Here is a 20,216-nt window from a genome sequence, read left to right on the forward strand (position 1 = left end):
GCTCACCCTGCCTGGGTAGATGAGGGGAGAGCAGTGGCTGTTGTCTACCTTGACTTCAGCAATGCTTTTGACACTCTCTCCCATAACATCCTCATAGGTAAGCTCAGGAAGTGTGGACTGGATTCAAAAAGGGCAAACTGAGTGGTCAGTGCAAGTACAGCTAATCAGTCTGAAATCCATCCCAGGCAAAACAACAGAAGAGTTGACGTTAAAGGACATTGTAAGTAAAACCAGTCAACGTGGTTTCACAGAAATTAATTTTTGTAAACATTATTTTTTAATTAAATTACAAGTCTGGGTTGGTAAAACTAGCTATTGACATGGTAAATTTCTGTAAGGCATTGTTCTTGGCTCCACATGCGTTTCAGTGCTATACAAAGATCAATGGGGCACATACTAAATGTTGGTTACTAACTGCTTACAAAGAAATAATTGTAAATAGGATTTGTCTTAGAGAACCCCAGAGTCTGCAGCTATGTGGTATCTTTATCGATAATGCTGATGAAAGTACAAAGCAATTGCCAAGAAAATCTGCAGATTAAAAAAGATGATGACAAATGGAAGCAATGAAGAAATTAACTATACAACAAAGTTTTATGAAACAATTGCTCAACCAAAAAAAAAGTTATTGAGGTCTATGCTGGAATAATTCAGTGAAATAATTTTTTAGTTCATCATGTTGCTGTCTGGACTTAAACCCTGTTAAATTGTATTTCCAGAAAGAAAGAAAGTAGGCCCTCAAATCCAATTTGAGATGAATTCAAATTAGAGTGCTTAAGAGAGTAGATTGCTAACTGGATGTAAACATTGTAATGCAGTAGTTGAATAGGAAAAGAAATAGTAGCTAAGAGCACAGAGATGTTATCATTGTATTCTACATAAAACAGACCAGTCCAGTCCAGCTGTCTCTGGACTGAAAAAGCCAAAAACCACTACTGAATATATAAAATGTCAGCAAAGAACCAAAAAAAAAAAAAAAAAAAAAGAGAAAATTATTTGGACTTAAGACTAGTAAATCTCTTTAGCTTATATAGCAAATTATGTGTGTAGTTAGTTATGTCTACAAATATGCTGGAAGAAATTTCTGATAAAATATGGCTATTTGAGTTACCACGATTGAGCAGTATCAGATGCAGAGGCTGAAATTAAAAATAATTCCAATGAGAAATAAGGCACATATTTTTTAGGGTAATTAATCAGTGGAATAACTAGCTAGTGACTAGCTGGTTTCTCTTATTTTTTCCACATCCAAACTGGATCTTTTTTAAATATGTACTTGCTTGAACAGAAGTTATAAGAGCAATGCCAAATTTGCTGGGGTAGGATTTTTGACCTTGATTTGCAAAAAGCCAGGCTACACCTACACACTGAACTGCTAACAGAAGGAGCAAACAGTAGACTCATGGGTGCTTGAAGAGTAAATATAACTGAGCATGTTAGGTTGTGGTTCAATTAGCTGTTGTTATAGCTGTATTTACAGCACTGAGTACACATAACGTTCTCTGTCCCCCAGTACAAACACTTTCACAGAATCACAGAATGGTTGAGGCTGGAAGGGACCTCTGGAGGTCATCTAGTCCAACCCCCCTGCTTAAGCAGGGTCACCTAGAACACACTGCCCAGGACCATTTCCAGATGACTTTTAAATACCTCCAAGGAAGGAGACTCAGCACAGTAGGAAGCAAGTGCTCCTGAATAGACCACACTCCTCAGAAACAGTGGATTGTGCTGGTGCAGGATTTGTCATCTCTCTGCTTATAGGCCTGCATTGCCCAGCATCTCCTATTTGTGCAGCAGTGCCACCAACACTCACCAGCTCAAGTCACTCCAGCAAATGACCTGCCATAACACTGATAGAGGCAAGTATGGATGGATGATGGATGAACTGTTGGAAAATGATTTTCTTCCTGTATCACATTACATGTGAGACTACATTGTTGATATAACTCCACAAAATCCAGACAGTAACGACGAACTAGCCAGCCTAGAAAACAGTGCTGATTAGTAACTCATAAGTGACAGTAAACAGGACTCTTGACTGAAATCCACAAAGAAAAACCTTCTTTAATACTTGGGTTTATGTTGTTGCCCATCTGTTGGGCAGGAAGGTAGTAAACATGCATTGTCAAAGTACAGCTGTGTGAGGAGAAATGGGGTAAGAGATCTGAACAGCACCAGCGAGCACACACAGCAGTCTAGTGGGCAGGCTGGGGTGTGCTGTGCAAGTACAGTTGGTGCCAGGAACACCACATACCGAATGGACAAGAAACCACATTCTCACACTGCTGACGCTTTATTTTGTCTTATTCTGATCTTGCCCCTCTTGCTGCAAGCCTTATATAACCTGCATGGAATCCAGATATTTSTTCTGTTAGCATAGCACTGCAACCATGGTGATGACCGGTCCCAACAGGCAACTGCATTTAAATCACAATGGAGCACCACAGGCTGTCTCATTGTCATACAGGTGTTAATCCACATGAGATACAGACAATGGTCAGCTGGAGTTCGCTTTGCCTTTTTTGTATAGAAGCAGCAGCTCTTGAGAACACTTTGGCTGTACAGCACTTCCACTGTCAAGGCCAATGTGATTATGCTGGTAAAAACACATACAAATAAATCTGTCTGTCCACCAGGCACTGCATGGGCTTCCCTGTGAATTTCAGCACCGGTGACTTTCCTAGATACAGTTTCCCAGGTGAGTCTGAAACAGCACAAGCTGTCTTCAGAAGACCAATACAGGCCATCTTAATACATTAGTTCCTGGGGGTCTCTGAAAGGCCAGTGAACCTCTAACAAAAGGCTGGATAGTCCTTATTCCCCATGGGACTGGAAGACCCTCTACATACATTCAATGCCAAGTGCTACAGAAGACAGATGCTGGGGGAACATCAAGTTTCTGACAAGGGTAATAATGATGTCCCATCACTCCCGAGAAGACCAGATATCATATCCTACTGGCTGGTGCTGAGCCTGGACACCCGAGTATGAAGTACAGGCAGTGTCCTGTGTAACATTCTGGAGCACATGCCAAGAAGGTATACGCTCTTCTATGGCAGCCTTGCCAACAACAGACAGGACTGAGCTACAGGGCAAGCTAAAGCCTTTGCATTCTGCACAGTGCTGCTCAGTTTGTGAGCATATTGTGCAAGAAAGAGGATTCCTCCCTCAAAGAGACCTAAACACAGTGCTAGTCAGCCTCTTATACAGAGAACTGTCACAAGAACCCTGCTCTCACCCATCAGAGGAAGATGACAAAACAGAGACAGCTGCTACACTGGAAATCACTAAACAAGCAACTAATGTGACCCAAACTGAGACTGTAACTAGGGCGTGAGCTACACTGGCTACATACACTGCTAGTGCCACTGTCCAAGGGAACTACACCAGGAGAGGCAGTCTCTGTACCACAGCTTTGGTTCGCAGTCTCTCCCAACCGACCAGACGCAACAGTTCCAAAAATCAAGGTCACAGAAGTTATGAGTGGAATCACAGTCCCAAAGACATTCAGTTGCTTATGTTAGCACTGTGGGTTGCGAGTCTGATAGAAGTGGGGCTTGTAACTGAAAAGCTTTGGGATTACTTCTTCTTTTCCTCCAGGGATTTACTTCCGGCCTCGTTTGCGGCAGGTTTTTGGAAATTCTGCTCTCTGTGCAACTTGGGGCTCTCCCTCTTCGCTACCCTCACTCTCGTCCACCCGCTGTGGGCGACTCCTCTTACTCCTCCTCATTCTTTCAACTCCAGCACCAGGGAGTTTCTTGGCAGACAGGGACCCAGTTCTCTTCTTTCTACCCCGGGTCAAAGGACGTTTCTTCCGTTGTTTCCTCTGCTCTTCTTCTCTTTGGCGGATTTTCATTAGCTTCTCAAAGCTTTTGGTGGTAGTTGTGTTCACATCAAACCAGTCCTGAAGGGTTTAGAAGGCAACAAGTTGGTACTGACAGTGGAAATACCATACCAAGTCTCTCAGGGCTCATATTAGAGCTGCCCRTGGGACAAGAGTTTGTTGAAATATTAGATCTGGAAAAGCAGCAAACTAACAAAGCTCCGTTCTTAAAAGTCAAATATCAGGTGTCACTCTGCCCCAGAGGAGTCAGATTTGATTTAGCAATTGGCTGGCTAACGGCAAGCGGAATGCTGAAGAGCTGAACTGAAGAGCAGCAGCTCGGGACAAGACATGTGACACGGTACAGCACTTGCTCCCCAAACAAATGCGTAAGAACAGCTCTATTTAAGCAGATCAAAGGCCAGTCTAGCCCAGGACCCTCTTTCCAACAGTGAGCAAGGAAAGAATACAACAAGGCAAGCATCCAGCATTTCCTTCCCAAAACACCCTCCCCATCTCCAACAGTTTGGGGTTTGGGGACTTCCATTCTGCCTGCCTTACCTCAGCATGCACAGAGTTGATGTGATATTTGACCCCACTCTCTGAAACAAATTCCTTTTCACAAAGGAGACACTTGTATTTACCAGCCACAAAGTCTCCCTGGCACAAAAACAAAACGAAAAAAAGAAAAAAAATCACCTATTACTGCCTAGAAGGCTGATGCACCTATATATTATACTTGAATCTTGGACAGATATAACCCACCACTGAGAAGCAGAATGTCTTATTCATTCCAGACTGAATGCTGTAGCAACAGAAACACTGACATTAACAACAAATTATGCCCACAAAGGATAGGATTACCCTGCAAGATGTTGCAAGGTCTCTAGGACTGTACCTGGAAAAAGTGCTCTTGTAGCTGTGAATCTACAGATAGGACTGCAACTTTAATAAAATATATGACATGAAGATGTTCCCTCCTTGCCTCAAACAGTGCTTGCAGTAGCAGCCCCATTAGCACATTGGGAAGCACACAAACTGCAAAGAACTCAGACTAGGAGATGGCAGGACAACAGCTTAAAAGGAGATATCTAAGGGACAGGGCAGCCAGTCTATAGGTATAAAAGAGAGTGAGTACAAAAATGCTACCAACCAAGGTGCACGTGCCGAGGTGAGATTTGAGTCCTGAGACACTGCCGTATACAGATTCACAACCCTGAAACAGGAGAAAAATGTGTGTCAGCAAAACTCTGGTAAGGAATCTCTTCCTGCACAAGAAAGTCTTGTTCTCTGCGACACTCTTCCCAAAGACATAAGAGAGGTAGAGGAAGTGAGATGCCAAGTCCTACAAAGCCAAAAGGCTTGTAGTAAAAAGACCTTTACAAGGCAGTTAAGATTTCAGTAAATTAAATATTTCCAGTTTCTGGGCACATGTGTAGACATAATAAAGAGATCCCTGTCACGCAGATACACTCACAATCTATTAAAAGCCTGAGTAATATGATAGAGTTTGCATTTTGCCTAAAGGGCAGCAAACAGATTCATTCAGAACAAAGCACAGTGGCAAGTACAAGACACTACAACCTCTCTTGCTCTGCTCGTGCATCTAGTGGCACAGAGTGAAGTACTGCATCTGACATCAATGGTCCCTGTTAAATTCTGCAAAAAGGGAAGCTTTAAGGGCCCACCCCACGTGGAGCTTTAAGCATCAATCTTGGGATACTAGATAACACAGCTGGAAATAACACAACCCTGAAAACTGGTGACAGAGTACCAGAGGGGGGGAAAAAAAAAAAAGTCTTGCCTCTGCACCAAGCCCAGACAAAAGCCACTACTGACCCTTAGGCCTCCAGCAGTGTAAGTCAGTCTAATGGCCAAAGAGTGAAGGAAGCGGGTGCTTGCACTCCAGCAGGGAGGTACCAATAGTTTCCACCAAAGGGGCCAGTTCTTCTCAATGGATCTGACTTGTTACAGCAGTGTGGGATTGTAAGAAACTACATACACATGCATGAGCATCCCTAGATCAGGACAACACAGTGTCATGCATGAATCTGTTTTGGGGCCCATTTTCAGCCGTCAAAATAAGACTTAAGTGCTGTGCCAGATAAAACAGTCCCTTGGCCCTCAGATTTCCCCCTCTTCCTCCCTTCCTCTATAATTAGATTTAGTGCACCTGCTAGACTCTACTGCAGAGGCCTGTCATTTTTTCACTGCTGAGTCAAAACTTCACTCACACCAGCTCCTAGCTGGATGTGAAGCTTTATCAATCTGACACCAAGTTGCTAGCTCTGAAATGGGCAGACACCTCCCCAGAGGGATCAACCCTAGGGCAGCAGTCCAAATGGAGTCTTGGTTATACTAACTGACTATACTGAGATGGAGCAGAATTTCTCTCCTGCAGACAGAGAGACAAACTGCAGTTTCAAGGCTGTGGAAAGTTGTTGGCTCATACAGGCCTGAAATCTGTCCCCTTTGAGGCTTCAGAAAGACTTAAGGGTTACCTGGTTTGGGCAGTGAACTCTTCGGTACATCTTTATCTCTGTTTTCCATTTGCACAGCACATCTTGACTAAATGTAGGCAGTCCAGGACGAGTATATTTCAGCTGAGACAAAGAGATGGAATCAAAAGGTAGAAGAAATGCTACTCATAGTGTCAAGTACGTATCTCTCTCTCAGGCTGTGAGACAGAAGTGCTATTTCTCCTCCTACCCTAACAGCCAAACTCTCAATAACTAACCTTCGCCTGTCTCATTGACTCTCTACAAACATGACTGAATTTGGAAATTCCCTACAGTCCCAGAATCCAAAACCTCCCACAACTTGGACTACAATTCCTCCAAACGTATTCATCCCATCAAAGTCATAAATCATCCTTTCCTTCTGGGTTTCCTTTACCGCCTATTAGATGCTCCTGAACACTGTCTGAAGCTTGAAAAAACTAGGAAATACTACTGCTTCGTGGCAGTGACCTCAGCCTATGACTTTTGAGCAACATACGGCCTATAACTGCCTTCACTGCTTGTGCCCACTGAAAAATATTGCTACTACAGCAATTGTACTTTAAAGTCTTTATAGCCTACCTTGCTAAAATACTGATAACCATGGCAATTGCTACTTTAGCAATACTATAGTCTAAGATGACAGAGAGAGCAAAATCTGATGCCCTCCGCAAGACATTACTTCTTCCATATTGCTTTCCATGGGCCATTACACACTGGTAAAACTGGACAGATGCCAGTGCAAGACTCTTCTGCTGTGCAGAAGACTCAAACTTTACATAGCATTCTTAAGGCCTTGCACCTTTCGATCATCTGGAATCAAGTCCTGCAGCACTTTCCTCTTGGGCCATTCTTTGGCCAGCTCTTCTCCAGCTAACTCATGGAGATAGTAGATTGCCACCTTTGCAGATCTCCTCTGAACTCTGCCTGTGTTATTTGGCTCCCGTTTTATTTCTTTCAAGCTCTCTGTTCTTCTCTCTTCATGGAAGAAAGCAACCTGCAAGGAAAAGCCAAAAAAGGTGAGCCCCCCTCACTAGTTCCTACTTCAGCTACTCTAAATACTGTGAATACTCATTCAAATGCCTGCCAGAAATACTGCTCCAGCTGTGGTTCACTGTCACTGACATGAGACAGAAGTGTATCCTACCAGCAAGACAGTGTATCCTATCAAAATCTGTTCAGGGACACAGCAGTAAGGTTTTATCAGAGAGCTTCATGAAGCCATTGGCCTTGAAAGGATACCACATCTATCTCTGTAAAATCCTCATGGAAAACAGGCATAGTATTTCCTGTTCTGCTCCAGTGTTGGGTCTTTTAAGAGCAAAGGAAAGAGTAATAGGAAGCTCTCACAAGTTAAACGTGGTATCATCATTTTTCCATGGAGCAGAAGTCAGGCTGGGGAAAGGTTTACTGCTACCACAGTGATTTACTGTTAAAAACTTCATCCTAATCACAGAACAGGAACAGCTGCTGTCAGAAGGACAGGGACAAGGACAGAGTACTCCAGAGAGGCAGAAAATGCAGAGATTTGCTCTCTCTTAACACCCACTCAAGTAGAGGACAGAAGCCTATGTGGGTCTCAAGTCAGAATGGTCTGAAGTATATGAGGGAGTAATCGCTATCACACCATCCTGGTAATGATGGCAATTTACACTTACCGGCCCATGCTTAGATCGGAGATGGTAGACAAGTCCTGCCTTTGATTTGTATGCTTTTCCACAGTGATGGCATTTCATGGCCATTTTCTCCAGCTCAGAAGCAGCCTTCCCACACTTTTTAACGTGATATAGGTATCCCATTATGCTGGTGAAGCTGCCTGTGCAGCCCTGTTAATGCAGAATAAAAATCCATTGGAGCAAAAGCTCTCCAAGTGATTACAAGACCACTGTGTATGGAATCAACAATTTGCTGACCAAAGTACTATCATTTTTTCTGCCAGATCAGAGACAATCAGGTAAAAAACTTTTATGTTTGTCTGTTCAGGTAGAAATAACTTGGGAAAGATTTGGCTGAAGTTGGAAGAAATTATTTCTTACAATTTCTTTGTAGGTAGTGGGGAACACAAAAAAAAGGCTCTTATACTTGGTTGGCTGGTTGAACTGTCCTCGAGCCCAGCAATATTAGAGAGATTGTTAAATAAAACCTTCAGATATTCCTAGGATATGGTCCATGTCTCAATCCACAGAGGAGGACAACAAAAACTCCAATGGTTTCCTGCATAGACTTAGTAGAAAATTTCCTAGCCCTGAATCCAGTGATGAATTTGAGCCTGGGCTTGGCAACAGGACAAATCAAGTATGCATTAGCAAGTTTTTTATATTCTTAGATGTACTCATATATTCTGCGCTCCATCCCTCTCTCTAGCTGTGGCTAATCTTAGTATTTTCAAAAACCAAAGGCAAACTCTTGCAGTTAATTATGCATAAAAACAACTGGCCATCACAAACAACTAAGAAAAGTCCAGAAGTACACATTAATAAAATACATTTGATGCACACAAACAACAATCTAGTCTCCTCCCCATCCCCCTTGAAGACACCAATGCACAAATACTCAAGGATATTTTACCACAAACTGAATTTTCTACCTTCTGATTAATTATACAGTATTTTTCATATATGCATGACATTGCGCCTTAAAATAATGGAGAGTGCTTGGCACCCCATATCTTATTCGGAAGACTATTTCAGAATTTCATTCCTCGGGGGTGGTTAAAGAGTTTATTTTAATTTAACAATCTAAATATATTCATTAACAGTTTATAATATTGTCACAAGGTACAATGGTTATCCTTTAACTTCTTCCTCCTTGACATCTTCCATTGAATGTATTTATAAAGTCATATCCTTGCTCAATCTACATTTACATATCTAGTCCAAATAAGCCTTTTAAAAAGAATTGTAATCAAAAAGAAATACTCTGTTTTAATCACCCTAAAACTCTGTTTTAATCACCCTAGAATCCTCCCTTTTAGAGTCAGAAGGGGGATCTGACAGTCACAGAAGCTGATCTTCTTTCTAGTATAGGCAAGAGAATGTCACTCATCAAGTCATGTGTTAAGCCCTAAAACTTCCAGTCAAGCTAGTGTTCACCAGACTCCCACTTTGCTTAGTCAAGAGGTTATAACCAAGTTTCAGTCACTTCAATAATTCAGTTTCTACGCACAGTGCTTCACACTTGCTTAGAGGAAATTATCCAGGCTTCCTGCTGCTTTCCTGGTAACGCAGCATCCCTCTGAATTCCCTCAAGGAACTACTTTGTCTTGAAAGCATAGCTACGGTCTTGAAACAAATCCAGCTTTTGCCAGTCCCAAAAGCATAGCCACAGGAAGTCTTATAGCACTTTATACTCACACAGTGTGTGCCACAGCTTACCTCCCTTGTACACTTTAGTTTTCCCATACGCTTCAAAACCTTCCGAAGGCGGTCTCGCTCACGCTGCTCATCTAGTTCTCCTCCCTCCTTCACAACTGGCTAAAGCAAGGCAGAGAGAAGAAACAGAAACAAAGGAGGTTTAGCTTCTTCTCATAGTGAACTCACTATTCAACACACCACAGAATGAAAGGTTTAAAATTAATTAAATCTCTGACACTTCTGACTACAGAAATGTATGTAATACAATGATCACTGGCTACGTACCGGAATAACTGAATTAGTGTTTAAAGGGAGTACACTACTCAAAAATCACTCTACAAATGGTAGTTTTAACATTCATATAACTATCTACAAACAAAGCCTTGATAAGAAATGGTCCCAAACTATAGCTGCTGGGTGCATGTTTCTACAATGACTTTTTCCCCACTTCTGCCTGTGAGAAGGGCTGACTCATTTTCGTGACATATCTTTTAACATTTACTGGTTCTATCATTTCCACTTAGCCTAACTACAGTTAAGAAGCTAAGCTGACTTACTGCCAGTAAGAATTATTCATGTATGCTAAACTACAGTTCAAGATCTTCTCTATCTCTGATGGTTATTGCACATTATTTCCTATATGATCTTATACTAAATATTGCACCTAAACTGACTAATAAAATTTGGAATTGAACTACATACCTATTCCTCAGGGCCAGAACATGCTTCCGTTTTTGTTGTTGTTGTTGTTTTGGTTTGGTTTGTTTTTTTTTGCTAGTACAGCTGTAGCTTCTGAAACCAAGTACTAGGCACTATGAGAAATAACAGTAGTGGATTTTCTAAATCTTACTCTAACTTCTGAAAGACCTTTCCAAAAGTCCTAATTCTTCATAACTAGAACGAGAGACACCATCTTCTTTGAAGTAATAGCAAAGAGGAAAAGTAGATTGTAGCTTTTGTATCTTTACAATAAATAGCTGAGAAGTAAACTAATGCTTCTGCTTCTTTTACTTTTGAAGTGTAAGGAACTAAAAACTGGTCTGCTCTGGGTGTAGCAAAACTTCTACTTTCTGGCAAAGGACTGAAAAGTGCACTCTAATATCATTTCTTCTGATTTTTTATGCCTTTTTTTGTGTTACATATTACCAGCCTAAACAGAAAATCAGACCCTCTAAGATGTTGCATGTCTATCATCTTGGATAACATATTACCACTTTTCCAAGTATCCAGTCTTGCAGGAAAAATAATAGGTAGACAAGACTTGAACAGCCACAACATCTGAAAAACCACACCATACTCAGTTTCTGTGTGCATCGGGGAAAGAATAAAAGACTGGCTTGCCTGTAAGACTTCTAGATGCACAGTAGTTGTATTACCTGATTGTTATGGTCTGCCATGACATGGTATTTCATCCCTCCCAAAGACTTCAGCTGCTTCCCACAGTGATGACAAGTGAACATTTCCTACAAATAAACAAGGACATGGGGTGCATAACTGCAAACCAACCAAAGCACTGAGAGACTCTTTGGGGGAACATAGCAGGAGAGCAGAACATCTTATGTGGGCCTGATAACTGCCTGTTAAGAACAGAACAGATTCTATGGAGCCAAAACTTTAGGGGAAGAAGGAAATGCCTCCATCTTTGTTCATTATCCAAAGCCTGCAGCAATGGCCTGAGCAAAAAACACCAACTGCAGCCTCTTAAAGAGGTATAAAGGGCTGTTGTTTAGAAAGATGATGAGGATGAAACTGGTTTTAACTGCAATGCAAAACAATGTGCAGACCTTTCTATCGCTAAGCTGGAAAAGATTAAAGAAAAGTGCTCATCTTTCTTATTCTCACCTGCCTGCAATTTGCCATATGTTTCTTCAGTCCTTCTACAGTCTTTCTCACCACAGCCCTGCACGTTGGACAGGTAACTCGGCCTTTGTCCCGAATTTCCAAAGACCATTGTTCTTCCATACTACCTGTCAAAACAGAAGATTTGGAACAGAACTGCAAACACAAAATCTTATTTTTCCTCTTCAATATGCCCAGTGAATTCTAAAAGAAAACTGGTCATGTGCTACCAAACTCCTGTCCAGTTACATTTCAACAATTTTATCCTGTTTGCAGCTTACACGTGTCATGTGACAAGGCTTACATCACTCCTTTGGGGAAACTATTTGATTAAAACCTCTTACTACTATCATCCCCTTGTGAGGAGAGCTCTTCCATACATTCAGTAGAGATTTTTCCTTTGTTCATTTTCATTACACAACAACTTTAGCATGCAGGATAAACTTTTCTTTTGGCAAAGAGGCTTTTTGTGAAAGTAGTCACAGATGCGACCAAACAGTTTCAGGACAAAGTCTACAATTCAGTTCTACTAACCAAATCTTTAGAACTTCACTAATGTTAAGCAGTTGTTTTGGCACTGCAGGTGAACAGAAATGTACCATCAGGCCAAGTCGCTCAAGAGCCAGGGAGAAGTACCCTGTCAGGCATGGTTTCCAGTTCCTGGCCCCTTTTTGAAATGCTGAGCAGAGGTTTTAGCCACAAGGATTATAAATTCTTGAAATGGGTYCTCAGAAGTGGCTTAACAGCCAGCTGCTTGAATTCTTATCATAAAAATATCTAAAGGCTTTTCTCCTTGCCAGGTAATAACAGGCAGGGGTTGTCCCTCCTCAGGCGGTTGAAGAAAAGTCAGTGAACTGAACAGCGCTTGGGAGAAAGCTTGGGTAGTTAGTGAGTGCTGTGAGCTATGCATATCAAGTCATTCCACTTGCAGATTCAAGGCTGATGTTACATTTCCTAGCAGGGACTGCTTGAGTCTCTGGCCAATAGGTTACCAGAAGACTTGATTTGGCAGCAGCATCTACACAGTTCTTTCTGGAAACATATTCTGCTGAGTAAAGAAGTATAAATATATTTTTAAGAGCTTTAGACTGAAACTGTTTTAATAGGCTTTTGCTCTGTTCAAATGTGATTGCCCCCTCACAGTCCCATTACTGCAGTGATTTTAGGGGAAAACCATGTGGAACTATACTACTAGGCAGCATGTAGTCCCTCCAATATCGTTCTGCAATACTGACACAGCGCCCAAAGGACAGCACCCATCTCTTCCCTATCAACAGTAAAGTGAACAACAAAATGGAAACATAGACACACAGCCATTGCTCAGACTCAACTCTTAGAATTGCATTTATCTCTTACCTGCTTTATAAACAATCCTGAACAACTGCTCCTTCTTACCTGTGCTATAAGTTTGTGGTTCTTTCTGAACACAGTGACCTTTTGTTTTGGACTTTTGCTGTGCTCCAGCTTGCTGTTTTTTTCCTGCTATAACACAAACAAGAAAGACCATGAGACTTAATTCTGTGAGCCTTTTACAAAAGCAAAGAGCTTGCCTAGGAGGCTGCTATTCAGTCTGTCTTGGGGGGGGGGAGGGGTCAGCAAGGAGCCACTTTCTCAGAATTGTTCAATGCTTTTTTTTAGTAATTTAAAAATTATATTCCCCCCTCTCTTTCAAAATTGATAGCTATATTTAACTAAGAAAAGGTTACAGTCAGAATTAGTTTGACACCTCCTGGCTGTTAGTAAAATACATGTGTTCATCCACAACAACTTGCACAGTTTCCAACAAACTCTCCCCTGCAGATTATTTCCAAACTGACAGACCCAATAAGCATAGATTACTTAGTTATACAAGTCACGGGGCATTTTTAATACTTCTTCAGTCAAGGGCACAGCAAAGCCCAGAATGAAGGCTACTTAATATATTCCCATAGAATGTCTTAATTTCAGTTGTAATTCATTTTTTCTAGAACTGATATACAGTAACAAGTTCAAACCTGGATGGAAGGCAATTTTAGGATCCAAGGTATATCTTTTTTTCCATAAAAATCCATCCAGATTTGCCCAAAGTATAAGACATGGGAAAAAAAATTAAAAGATGATAAAATTAAGTTCCATTAATTACAAAAAAACACACCAAAATGCTAAATACTTGTTTTTAATTCTGTGAGAATTCTAACTCCTTATTCCAAGATCTTATTCCACTTCCTTTAATGAAGCTGCACAAGGCATGGCATCAGAATACCACAAGTGACACTTGCCAAACAGATTTTGCCCTGATGTCACTGAAAATTGGCTTCAGATAGGCTAGGAGCTAGGATGCCATGAATTCTTGCCCTACCTTTCCCAGTAATTCACAATAACAGTTTCCTAAGTAGGCCTCTGCTACAGTGTCTCCCAACGACTTTTTTGGGGGGGAAAATCTTCCAACCCCCTAACACTCAAAGAGATGGACTGCTATCTCATCTACTCAGTCAACAGCCAGAAATCAGCAGCAGGCATTAGTCCCATCCAGGTGTTTTGTAATCAGTATGGCATACAACGCTCTGAGGACGAGAACTCTTCACACTGAAACAAACACACTGTTCACTGTACGGCTGAGCCAATCTAATAACCTGTTGACAATAAAATGGACAGTCCCATTCCCCTATTGGGTCTTTTTTTCTTTAGACTAAACAACTCCAACTCTTTCAGTCTTTTCTCATGGGTTATGCTTTTTGCTCTCCTCTGCATTCTCTTTAGTTGGTCCACATATTTCCCGAACAGCGCTGTCCAGTACTGGAAACAGTACTCCAAGCAAGGTCCTACAGTAGAGCAGAATTACTTCACACATCGTGAAGTCTACATTCCTTTTCCAATGCCTCAATATAATGTCTGCCTTTTTCAAAAAAGCTTGATAATGTTTGCCCCTATTCAGCTTGTGATCGTAAGTCCCTAATCCTTTTCTGAAGAACTGATACCTAGCAGGTTGTTCTTTGTCTTTCAGTTGTGCAAATATTTCTTCCTAACTACAGCATCTTTCATTTTACACTCTATATTTCATCCTGTCTTTTAGACTGTTTATGTAATGCGAAGACCACTTTGAAGTTTATCTTTTCTCCAATGCACTCGCCATCTCTCTCAGCTTTGTGCTGTCTACATACTTCCTGTTCTGTCCTTTTGACTGGTGACAAATACAATGATTAGATTTGAACCTAAGACAGACTATGGAACTTCATTCTATATTTTTTTCTATTTTAGCAACTAATCACTGATTGAATACATTTATCCAATGAAAGACCTATGATAGCAACCATTTCTCCCTCTCCAGTTTTGCAGTAAAAGGAAATTAGAGTGGTTGGGTGTGATTTGTTCTTAACAAACCCACTTGTTATTATCATCTCCTCATTAACCTCCAGATGCTTACAAGTAGTTTGCCTGATTATTTGGTCCAATATTTGGAGGGAAACTGAAATGAAGCTGCCTAGCCTATACTTCCCCTACACTCCCTTTTTTTCCTCTGCTGAAAAACAGGCTTGGACTTCAAAAGAGACTAAAATTAGAACAATCATCGCCCACTGCAAAATAGAAGCTAGGCAGCAGTACCATACAGCAAGATTCACAGAATCAGAAATAGAGGTGGGGGGACAGCAGAGGATAGCATTTGGGCAGAAAGGGAGCCAAAAGTACCTGGAGGCTTATAACTAGAAATTACAGGTTATTTGTATTACCAGAAATCTTTTGCTTCTTCTTGGGGGAATCTTTAAGATCTTCATCTTCCCCTTGCTCAGATTTCCTCTTGCCTTTCAATAGTACTTCTCCTGCTAACAAGAAAGAATGGAAATAGTTAGTCTGGACAACAGCTTTGCGTCTGTCTGCTGTCTCAGTTTCTCTTCATATTCAATACTTCCAAAGAAAAAAGTTGCTTTTTGTGTGTCATCTAGACACCAGTGAGACAGACACAACCTTCTGAGTCAGTAACTCTGAAGCACTCCATGTTCTTTAGAGTAAAAAATCCATAGCCTGCAATGTCCCAACATAGAAGACATGGAAGAAACAGTGCCGTAGCATGGTTTGGGAAAACAGTAATACTCAGTAAGAGAGCAAGGAGGGAATACAGATACAGGAGATGAAGAAAGACCAATAGGAAAGACTGATGTTTTGGCTCTCAGCCACATGAAAAGTTTGGAAAACAGTTCCTAGACCAGAAAATCCGAATATCCCTGCTTTACTACAGCAACATAAGAGACAATCTTGACCCCCCAAACCACTCTAAATCAGAAAATCATGAGAAAATTAAAAAATTAAAAAACATCCACAAAAAAATTTAACAGCTAGAAAAGCTGTGTACAATGCAGAATACTGCTGGATGGTCCACTTTTGTACATTTTTGGTGTTGCTTTGTTCTGTTCTTAAAGGTGCCAAAGCATTTTCCTGTAACAGTGGGCAAAACCCTTAGACATACTTCTTCTATAGATAAAGTTGAGTTCAGTCACAAAATCATTAATTTTAACAGTCAGGTCACTCATAACATTATGCAGGTTATGCAGACCTGCTCTCACCAGGCAGAGAATTTTACCTATGTTTCTGCAGTGGAAGAAGTTTCTCTCTCCTAATACACAAACAGCATTACCAAGCTTGGAATTTGCGGTTGAACTTTAACAAGTCTTTCAAAAGTCATCCAATCTCTCATAAAAAAATCGGAGAGAAAAACAGTTTTACACAGAGCCAAGAGCGATGAATACCTTTTTTTCCTGAAGTTTTGTTAATACTGTTTTTCATTCCTCTCATTTCCAACCAGTAAGCAGGCCTGCGAATTGTCCGCTTGCTTCTCGACTCTGCACTCCCGTTCACTCGACTCTTCGATGAGGCAGAAGAAACGTTGCTGACTGTCTCATCATAGTTACTGTTCAGTCCTAGGACAGTAGTTTCCAGCTCCTCAAATTGCTTAGATCTGGAAAACATCAACTTGAAATCATATATGTATGTATGCATACAAACAAAACCACAATGACTCGACAGACAGCATCTCTTTCATCTTCCCAAGCACTCTTAAAAACTCATCTCACAGTTCATTGAATCTCCTGAGGTTTGTGAACTGAGATGTGCCAGCAAGGTAAAACATCCTGAACATTATTTTTCAATGCATCTTTGAGAGATTGGCATTAGAGAGCTACTCAAAAGCAGCAGAAAAAAAATTCATCCTACCTCAACCCTTCAACAGTAAGGAGCAGGCACAAGTTCATCTCAGTTTAAAAATAAACATTTATCCTTAAGCTGTCAGTGTGGAATATAAGGACTCTTCCTCCAATCTTTTCCTTCTCATAAAGGGCAAGATATCCTTCGGTATGTATTCCCAGAGTGAGAGCTGACACTACACAATTAAAGACTTAACACTAGTAAGAACTTTAACCAGCAAGGCTTTCAACAATAAAGACAGCCTTAAGATATATCCTATGAATCACACTATATTAAGACTAACTTAGAATTTGAAGCCAGCAACACTGATTTTATCTCTAGAGATCAGATGAGACTTTGCTTCACTCTTCTCAAATACTTCTCACAGCCCTGAAATGCCCAGACATTTACACTACTATACATGACAGCAACAATTAAGCCAGTAAAAAATGTCGAGTACATATTCTCTGAGCAAGTACCATTAATGTAAGAGGAGCAGAAGGAAAACAGAAACAGTTATCAACATAGCCTGTTGCTACCACAATACACAGAGGGAAACAAGTAGATCTCTTGAATGATGACTGTGATGGCCATCCCAGAAATACTCTCCCCTGCCTGAAGCTGTGGAGCTCATTTTGGTACAGAAGTTAATGTCAGGGACAGACTGTACCAGGGGGATAGCATGCACTATTTTTGAGGAGTGTAGAAGGCTGTTGAGAGGAATTCTCAAATTAAAGCCTTTCAGTTAGGATTTCTCATGCTCAAAACGCATGGATTTGGGAACATCATTTAGTTCTTCAAGCTATAATTTCTATCTTCCCAGTGTTAAAATCCTTTTAAAAAACAAAAATGAAAGCTTATACCAATTGAACTGTCAGAAAAGTGCTTTTCTAATGGGCCAATAAGCGAACTCAACTGAGATTCTCAAACAAATCAAAATGGTTGAAGCTCTTAATGCTGAGGCTATTATTTAAAAGGTCAGACACAGCTTTCCAATAGGAATCTCTCAGCTTTTTCCTTGCCCTCAGTCAAACTTGACAAGAAACATTCACATACTTTTTGTTTCCCAGAGATCTCTTGACCTTCTGTTGTCTGTGATGTTCAGGCCTGGTATCCTAACAAAGTAGAACAATCCAGATTAGCAGTATAATTTTTTTTCTTCTTGCATGTTTCTTTTTTCAGTTCAACACAATAAACTGCACTTTGAGGATGTGTACTATTACTTTGAAAGGCAAACCACTGTCTTCTGCAACAAGGAAGTGTTTACCCCTTTCAACTCTTAGTTGAATTAGAACAAGAATCAAAATAGGGACAAGGCCCTCCCCAATCCTCTCTCCGTATGAAATTCAATCTCTCCCCTTGCACCAAAGTATGATGGAGGATGCTTTGTCTCCAACTTACTCAGTGGTACCTGCTTTCTGCCTAGACTTTATCACATGATGAAAAGTATTTGAGATCCTAACCTACTTGTTTTTCCACAGTACTTCTTTCTTCCTTAATGAAATCAGTCTTGCTTTTTCCATGTCAAGAATGTTGCCTCTAGCCTCTTCTAAGTTTTCTTTTCATGTTTTATCTCAATTACATTGTCATACTCCATCAGCTGCCTGGATGTTTACTTTATCCACGTCTCAAAATCTTTCTTCTTATTTAATAAAGGATTTTTGTCATTTATTACTCTCTACTTCTTATGTTCTTATTAGGACACATAATGTAACAGACACTATTCACAATCCTAAATCAATATAAAGGACCTATTTGTTGTACATTCTTCCTGGCACGAGGAGAATCATTTATCACCTTCTTCCAAATACTAAGTGATTCAATCTCATGCTTCATTGGGAAACCCAAGACACAGATTTTGGTTATACTGACTAGAAAACAAAATTAATGCACAGTAAAAGTATGACATACAAAGACTGTGAGCTAGAAACAGATATAAAATTCTGTCACATATAAGAATTGCCTAAGGGACTGMAAATAAGGAATATGCATAAATGACCTATCTTCTTTATAGAAAAATGTAACACACGTGTCAATTGGACCCATGCTATAAAGTGTTTTAGTTATTAGAAATAAATATTATAAATTATCTGGGGAAAACAGTAAACAGGGATGTGACAGAACATGAGGAAGTCATAAAAATGCAATAACTTGTCAGAAGGAGATGCTGAGAAATTAGCTGGAGAGAAGTTAACAACGGCTTGACCAATACTTCTTGTTTTCTTTGGAAGAAAAGTGAATTGAAAGTTTGTATTACTTTGACATGGCTTACACACCATGAGTAGTACTAACAGCAGTGTCTAGGAACTCCTACATCAGAAACCTGGAGGAACTGCAGTGTGATGAGAAGCTGGAAAAGATTAGGCCTGTGATGTTGTAATGAGAAAAAAAAAAAAAAAAAAAAGAACATGCATAGCCTGCTGTTATTGGCTGGCCTAATTCCCCACTGGAAGAACCTGGACTATAGATGAACATGACACATTTTAAGATTTTTTTAGCACTGAAAGATTTTGTACAAAACTTGAGAATTAGCACAAAGAATTTAAGGGACAGTTAAGGACCTGCAACAAAAAGGAAGAGAGTACAACCGATCTGTCTTGCCTTATTTTGGAGAAGCTGATAGAAGCAGAAATGAAGGAAACATCTAGAGAAGCTGATGTTTAAAGTTTTGCGTGGTTTTCATTTATACAATGTATAAATTGACAGAAGTCATTAGAAGTCATTAGAAAACGCTAAGGCAAAAAGTACGCAGGAATGCCAAGGACTGGATAACAGGGCAAATAAAAGTAGCACCTTACAGCCTGAAAGGATGAAGAAGAGCCTTCCTTCACAGGTGTGCTATTCCTGCCTCCCCAGGGATTTGGAGGACATTCCAGAGGCTGGAACATGACCTTTTGCTGGGGACAGGCTGCTCCACCACCATGCATAAGCCCTAGTCTGAAAAGATGCTGTTTAAACATAGGACAGAAGCTCCGATGGAGGTTTGGAGACTGACGTGCCAACTGCTAATGAATTAGACCTACAGCCAGGGAGAAGAGGTGTTGGCAGAGACACCAAGCACTCCACACTGCTGTGACTGTCCCTACCCCAACAGCTAAATCCCTGGGACCAGGGTAAGCAGGACTGGCTGAGCACCTTTGGGGGAACTGCCTGCTCTAAGCCCACATTTTCGTTTCTACCTTCACGCTTCAGGAACTAATGTTTCCTGAAATAAAGACTCTCTAAGACAAAACAGCCCTCGCCGGGGCCAGGAGGCAGCAGCACCCCGCTCCGGGCCCCTCTCCGCAGCCGCTGGCGGCTGCTAGGCAGAGCTGCTCCCGCGGGCCACCCCGCGGCTCCTCGGCTCTCGGGCCGCGGCATCGGCCGGTCTCCCGGCTTTCAAACGGAAACCCGGCACTTCCGCGGGGGCTGGCGGCTCTGCGGGCACGCCGGAGCCCCGGGTGGGTCCCCTCAGCCGCCCGCCCGCCCGTTCGGAGACGGGCGGTGACAAACGGGGACCCTGCCTCGCGCAGGGCCTGCTCCCGGTGCCGGGCCGCGGCCCGCCGTCCC

At 41.3% G+C, this 20,216-nt stretch overlaps 1 protein-coding gene across 1 annotated transcript; it reads right to left on the minus strand.

Annotated features, from left to right (window-relative positions):
* Positions 1-254: 254 nt before the first annotated feature.
* On the minus strand, positions 255-18,962 carry ZNF512 (zinc finger protein 512). The gene is given in 15 exon segments (XM_026090064.1): positions 255-3,609; positions 3,611-3,904; positions 4,385-4,483; positions 4,977-5,039; positions 6,325-6,426; positions 7,124-7,318; positions 7,980-8,147; positions 9,696-9,794; positions 11,051-11,137; positions 11,517-11,641; positions 12,909-12,992; positions 15,221-15,310; positions 16,235-16,443; positions 17,724-17,782; positions 18,944-18,962. Coding segments are annotated over 15 exon segments (1,707 nt in total). The 5' UTR covers positions 18,947-18,962; the 3' UTR covers positions 255-3,579.
* Between the last annotated feature and the right edge of the window lie 1,254 nt (positions 18,963-20,216).

This window comes from Apteryx rowi, unplaced genomic scaffold (assembly GCF_003343035.1).
Source record: "Apteryx rowi isolate R43461 unplaced genomic scaffold, aptRow1 scaffold_847, whole genome shotgun sequence".
NCBI lineage: Eukaryota > Metazoa > Chordata > Aves > Apterygiformes > Apterygidae > Apteryx > Apteryx rowi.